At 39.4% G+C, this 7,494-nt stretch overlaps 1 protein-coding gene across 1 annotated transcript; it reads right to left on the reverse strand.

Moving 5' to 3' along the window:
• Nucleotides 1-1,368: 1,368 nt before the first annotated feature.
• Nucleotides 1,369-6,933, reverse strand: LOC104496502 (cytochrome b5; the record flags this gene model as incomplete). Its single annotated transcript, XM_010139635.1, has 4 exons — nucleotides 1,369-1,816; nucleotides 2,662-2,696; nucleotides 5,191-5,220; nucleotides 6,805-6,933. Coding segments are annotated over 4 exons (273 nt in total), but the record flags the coding sequence as incomplete, so codon positions are not given.
• Between the last annotated feature and the right edge of the window lie 561 nt (nucleotides 6,934-7,494).

The raw sequence follows: 7,494 nt of genomic DNA on the forward strand, positions 1-7,494 counted from the left end.
GCAGGTTTGAATTTCCAAGGTAAAGAAATTGATGGGATCTACTGTAAGTGTACATCTGTCTGTATCTGTAACCACATCTGACAGAACACATGAATACAAATGTAAGAGATACTAAACTTCCACAGCTGAAGCTCTGTGAGTTACCCTAATTAGCTGTAATAGTAGGATTCCTTTTGTGGGAACTCCTTTACAAGAAGGAATCATACAGGATTCCTGTATTGACACATTCCTACATATTGACAAGACAACCCCTGAAGTCACAGTACTTCCCCTGCACCAATTATTACTATTTTTTCCCCAAAAGCTTCTGTTTACTGTGTACTATCTTTCAATTTGACTTGACACGGGACCTACTTGGCCTGCATCTTCCCTGGTGTGCCAAGAGACTCTTGGCACAGTGTCTCAAGTCCTGGTAAAGACAGCCCTTGGTTTCAAGTCCCGGTGTATATCAGAGAGGCAGAGCTTGCAGGGCCAAGCCACTGCCAGTGGGTGTTGAAGTCTCGCTGATGAAAATTACTAGCTATGCCAGCTGCTCTAGAATGCACTTTCTCACCTTTTACATGTGAGTTCCCTGCATAAGGGACATATCTTGACTTTCAGCATGCACCAAACAGGTACTTCTGAGAAGTGTCCCAATATGCAAGAGCATCCTTTTCGAGGCCTTAAAAAAAGTTTGAAATGAGTGTATTTGAGCCAGCAAGAGTAAGCAATTAAACTTTTATTCATGATCATTTACATATGACTAAAAATATTCACCACAAAATGCAGACTTTCAGTTATCCTGTATTTAGCAGTGAAAATAATCATCTCCTTGTCCTGAAGCGCCAAGGAGCACATCATGGAACAGACAGAAACAGACGCCATGTGTCAGTTTTTTCCCCCCTTACATTGTACATGACAAAAATCAAAGATTTTATAAAAGTCTAAAAGTTTGAGAACAAATTCTAGAGTCACCTGAGTGCTTGGCAGGAACAGTATTATTTAGTAGCAGTTATTACTTTTTTCTGCATTTTTTTGCAAGAAAAAAGAGCTACCTTTCATGAAACTGAGAACAGGCATAATCAGGCCAAACATTGGGTTTCATATTTCACCTGGATTTTTCAGTGGGAGCCAAACAGAACAGTTTGCTAGCAGGAGTATCTACAACAACTACAAGAGCAGATGTCAAGAGGAAAGGGGAAAAAAAAAAAAATCAGCTCATTATAGCCTGATTGGTAGGGCCCAAGCGCTTAGGGGCACCCATACCTGCTACTCCACTCAGCTTTTGCCATTACATCTAATTAGCATTTTATTCAAACATACTACATTTAAGAAGACAAGATAATTTTGAGTTAAGCTGTGTACATGGACAAATACATAAACAGAGTTTTGGTAGTCATTTAAAGCTGTAAAATTTATAGGTAAAGAGTCTCCTATGGACCCCATCACAGATCAAAGAGAAATAACCAGAATCCAAGTGTTACATACAAACCAATATTCTAACACAGAAACCAGTACAGTCATCAAATAATTCATTAGAGAATAAAATTGTTATACAAAAAGAAGTGCTGCCTTTTTATCACTTCAGAACAGCAGGTAAGAAGGCAGCACTAAGAAAAGTGCACAGCAGAAAAGAATTGTTCAGTTTTCTGAAAAAGTTGATTTTTTTCTTCAGACACCAGCCTTTTGTCTGGAAACCTACTGGGTTAGGATTGCTTATACACTCTCCCAGTCTTGCATTAGTCCTCAGTAAGGCGCTTACTCTGACATGTAGGAACGATACATCAGGGCCACAATAATCGCTGCTATTGCCGGGATCACCCAGTTGGTCCATGAACTAGAAGGAAGTTTTTGAAACAGCAGTTTAGGAAGTGACAGCCACCAAGTTTAGAGAGAGTCATCGCTTTAACTAGTCCTGCCTCCCCACTCCAACAAATACTCCAGAGTTAGGGCGACAGGTCACCTGGGCTGGCCAATAATGCTCTAGCCAAGTAAAAAAGCTTGTACTGTTCAGGCTTTGTACCAGAACTTACTTTTCTCTAGTAGCAAACTTCCTGTAAGACTAGTAAGAGTAAGACGAAGTTGTGGTGTGCTGCCTAGAATATCATTTGTTCAAAGGCCATTTAAGTAGCAGCATCACGTAACACTTTCTGGCACCCAAGCTCTTCACTCAGAGCCACGCAACAGTCCTCTATGGTTTCAGCAGCAGGCAACTGTCAGCAGGATGTAACTGTATAAAGTTTGATTCAGTGGTGTTCTAAAGTGCTTCTTTCCTCCCTCCCACTCTTAACAGATTCTCCTTCTTATAGGCACAATCCTCTTACTTCCCCCAGATGTAAGAGGTGTAGCAAGTTTTAAAAGTGACACATTCATATCAGTAAAAAAGCCAGCAATGGCACCAAGTGGCTTCTATTCACCTGATAGCCTCTAGCATCGAAGACTGGTGCAACACAAGCTGTTTGGTAGATACTGATACACACCAATGTGAGAAAATAATCTAGCCACTAAGCTAACATGCTTGGAAAGCGGTACACAGATGCCAGCTTGGACTTTACATAACAGAAATTTTCATGCACCATCCTCTGACATCTAAGCTTCCAGCAGACAGAAGATATTCAGCTCTAAGCTTCAGAAACACAATCATGAGAAACTTCGGGTTTGACATCAGGCATCATACTATACCTGGAATTAGACTGAGTCGTGGTAATAAGAGTTTCCTGGAAAGCAAAGCATAAGAAGATAGTTACATCAGGCAGACACGCCCCTCCATCTTCACCAGTCCCTCAGTTTCTCAATACTCATTAATTTAAAAACAACCCAACAAATGCATTGCATTTGGAAAGCATTAAACTTATTTTAAAAGATCATCATAAGGAATTTGTGGAAAATTTTCCATGAAGCTAACTTCTTCCTCAGGTTATATTTGAAAAGTTTTAATTGCCTAAAAGGCAAAGATCCCTTATTTGTCTAAAATCTAATTGAAAAGACTCTTTATCAATACACAAATATTTTTTATATCAAACCTACATGAGACAAGCTAGTAATTTAGATCCATATGGCTTAAACTAATTTTTTAGTGTGGTGTTTCAGATTGCGTAAGAATCAGTCAAATCTCTATAGTTGTTTCTGATATTGATTTGGACTTCTCACTGAGTTTCCGTAGAAAAAGCAGCACTACAAGAACAAATCCCAGTTGGGTACATGTGCAGAATTTATATGAAGATGTGTTAATTTGAATACTTCTAATTGCACGTGGTCCGCAGCGTATGTAAAAGATCCGAGCATTAGAACCGGACTTAAATTTAGTGGTACAAGACCCATCATTGAAAAATTGCATCAACATCAGAATATTTGCAATTCATTTAAGGAGCAAGAGATTCCCAGCATCTTCTTGCAGGTTCAAAGAAGCTACTTTTGCAAGCGCCCAAATCATCATAGCTTTACTTGTGACAAATACCACATTTAGAAGAATAAGACCCATGGATTACATCTACATCGGTTTTGTGAACATCTCCATGAAAAACTAATCCCGAAGCCAAGCACCATGGAACAGCCTGTGCCCAAGTTATCAAGGCTAACACCTTCTACAACAGACGTGCCACATCCAAGGCCAGAGTGTGGCTGCCCACACACCAAGACATTAAGAGAAATATGACCCAGCAATCAAAACCTTTTTTTAAACAGTATGATACCGTCCGTGGACACTGAGGATACTTTAAATACAGTGCACAGACAAGAAAGACATTTGAAAGCACAGGGCCTTCTGGCAGTTCCTGTTCAGCCAGGACACAGGGCTGAACCTGTCACGTCACCCATCCAGAGCGCACAGCAAAGCGAAACTCTCTTATCAGCTAGACCCACATGTCCACTGGAGGAAAGTGCTGCAGCTTCCTTCTGGGATGATGGAAAACACACACGTGGTGCAGATAGCCGTGACCAGCACTAAAACAGGTCAACAGGCCAAATAGGAGCATAGTAAAAAGTCATTTGGATACATCTTAACTCCCAAGCGACCACGCTTTGGCCAAACTGATATTCTAAGTACTTCAGTTTAGTAAGTTCCTGGGGTCTTAATCAAGGGGTTGTACACTACAGCCTGCACCAGGCAGTCTGTTTTCTCAGCTGCTTTTATGGTTGCTGCTCTTGCAGCTGAAGTGTAAACCGCCCTGAATTTCAAAAGAAATCTGAATAGCAGATGTTATCCTTGGTGGAAGAAGCTCTTGATTCCAGTCACCACTCCGTTTCTTATTTCCATTAGTACACTAATAAAATAGTTCCAGTCCTTAATAGTTCCCATAACAAACATTTTAGTGTATATTTTTCACTTTATTTCACTTTCCTTTAACTTACTCATATTATTGGAGGATCTTACAAAGGTGACAGGTTCTTAAAAGTAATCTCTCAAATAGCAAGAGAAAGCTCCTATTCTACTACACTTCATCTAAAACCAGTCTTCATCTATTTCCTAAGCACACTGCTGTACTGTTAAGCCAGCCCTGAACAAACATTCTCTATACATGGAGCAGCATCAACTGTACAAATTAATCCCTGATGCACTTGCTCCTTTAAGGGACATGTGTATGAGTTTGATAGTTGAGTACCAACACAACTTTATTCTATTAAAGGTAGAAAAATCAGTATTAGAAAATAAGTGCAATACTGCATTGACAGGACATGCAGCAAAATCTGCTGCAACAGTCAGGAAGCAAACAGTATTTTCACCTTGAAAAGGGTTCACAATTGCAAATTAATTGATCTATAACACAGCAATCAAATGCCTCTACATTCTCTATCAAGTAGTGTTACCAATATATTAAGTATTACATTTTCTCCCACAAACCCTTATTAGTTTAATCCATTCTGTCTATAAACAGATTTTTTCTTAAACTGAATTCTAGAAAGCCACTGATTCTAGACTCACCATATTGCTATAGTGTAATGCCATCACACTTAGTAACCTCTTGTAAACCACACAAATTAAAGAACAGCTAGCAGGAGGAATAATTTGAAGCCACATCAACAAGTTTAACAAATAAATCTGTAATTATTTAAATTAATGAATTTAATTATTTCAGTTAAGATATAAATTCTCTGACCTGAAACACTACACTAAATCAAGACGAATTACTTTTGCCTCTGGGGGTGCATCATTTACAGACAGACATTGTCCCTAAAGCTTGAAAGAAATGGCATTTCAGGAAATACACTTACTGTTGGTTTCTGAAGCTTCCCTCTATCATCCTGCAGGAAAACAAGCAAGAGGCATTTAGACAAACCCAAAGCATTAACCACTAAATTCATTTTGCAATTCATTCTGTTAGCATGTACCTATTTTTACTTAGGATACACTTGCAAGAGAGCGGATGTCAGCGTATGATTTTGAGCTACCATAAACAAGATCACTTCCTTATACAGTATTTCCCAGTACACAATAAAGAAGCGAAACCTGAGCCTCCCAACATATTTTGTTATTTCTCGTGCCCATGTTTTTTCATTTCCTTTGTCTCTAAACAGCACATATTACCTTAGCTTATACACTGATTGCAATGATATGAATAGACGAGGCAGAAGTCAACAAATATCATCAGGCAAAGTCATCTAACTAGTTTTGGTCCAACATCCAGCACGAAGGTCTGAAATTCTATGGATCTTTCATGAAGTCATGAAGAAGTCACATTCATCACAAAACAAACCCAACAGTACATAATCTTGATAGTTTAATGTACAAGTACAGCACTGTCAAGCTTTGTTTGACAGGCACTTCACTGGCATCAACTGCCATCTGAAACAGATGCCAAGCCCGCAAGGTTACAAATGTGCAGCACAGCTGAATTACTTCTTAATAGTGTAGCTCCCCCTCATACTTACCAAGAGAGAACCTAAGACACATACAAGATCAGGAGTCTATCTTACTGTGACATATGCAACTCAAGACAGTGATATTTACTGTAAATGCAAGACAAAACATACACAGAACAGAAGAGGAAGAGAAGAGGCAGGGATGGGCAGTAAAGTAGAGCAGACAGGCACACTGGCAGCCTAAATCTCTAACAAGTGGTTTTCAACTGTTCAGATGCAGGAGAGCTGAAATAAAGCCTATCTGAAGGAAGCCAAAGCAGTAGCTCTGTCAATAGAAATAAAGCCTGCAAAGCTTGAGGCAGCAGAAAGGAGCTTGTTAAGAGTACAGAAAATGGTCATGAGTGTGTAAAAAAGAAGTAACAGATGATCTGGTTGGAATTGATCATAAACAACCCTGACAACTACAAGTAGGGAACACTGATTCAATACACAACAGGGGAGCCAGAAAGGAGGAAGACAAAGCATCAGACTAGGAGTAAGATGCTGGCAGTAGCCATTTTCTAAACATACATACGAAGAGACAGGACTGCACTTCGATATCCAGATAGAAACCTGGCATATATTTACAATGATGAAAGCAGATGTTAGTAGACAGTCTACATACTGAGATAACAAAAGGTCGAAACTTCTGAAATACTAGTCACCTTCAGGGGTTAAAGAGCGTTGTTATAAAGCTCACTAGGTACATGAGAAATGGCATGATTCCACATTCAGATTTTTCGTGAGTTAAGCTGTAAAACATTTCAAAATAGCAAACTTAGATGTGACCACCCTTATGGTACACTAATGAAATCCCTTCAGGTTGGGGGAACCTATTTCCAGCCCAGGTCCATCCACAAACAGCTGCAGAGCTGTCATCCACCAAACTCACAGATCACCTTTATTCTGAAGTGAATTACCAGAGAAATAACTAGACACAAAACCACTATAGTAAACAGTAAGTACTGGTTACTCTCACATACTCACCGGATGAAGTTCCCCAACAATAAAGGTTTCTGACAGTGTCCTTGCATCTGTGGAATGGCCAACATCTTCAAAGTTCTCAGTAGCATCTCCTCCAGCTTGCTCCCTGAGGACCTCTTCACCACCTGGGTGCTGCAATTTTTAATGAGTTAGAGTATGGACTCATTTTCAGTAATAAATTTTAAAAATTGGAAATTCTTCTTTTCTAAATTTCTAAAAATTAAAAAAAAGTTTTCTTGCAAAGGACAGCTGCTAGACTCCTTAAAGCAAACGTAAGCCTCTCTGGATGGAGATCTTTATGTATTCTCTGAAGCCAAAACCACGGAAGCCAAGTATCTACTCCATCTGCGTTGGAGCAGCAAGAGGCATTACCCCTAGCAACTAAAGCTTTTAGAACATTACAGAAATCAGTCTTTTAATAGCCTAACTATTGTCTAAAGTTACATTCCATGTTCTTACTTCTGCAGGAAATGTGTATTGTTAACCAAACAATGCTTTATACAGTAAAAGGATAAAAGCCAGAAGCTCTTAAGTTGTAGCAAAATCATTTCAGGTAGATGTAACAGAAAAGCTATTCACAAGAGCAGCAACAGAGCACTGAAACTAGCTGGCAAGGGAGCGTGCAGAATCACCATCCTTTCAGGATGCCTGGACGAGGCACTAAAAAACCTGACCTTCAAGTTAATCCTAGTT

Source organism: Buceros rhinoceros, unplaced genomic scaffold (genome assembly GCF_000710305.1).
Source record: "Buceros rhinoceros silvestris isolate BGI_N320 unplaced genomic scaffold, ASM71030v1 scaffold42590, whole genome shotgun sequence".
Lineage (NCBI taxonomy): Eukaryota > Metazoa > Chordata > Aves > Bucerotiformes > Bucerotidae > Buceros > Buceros rhinoceros.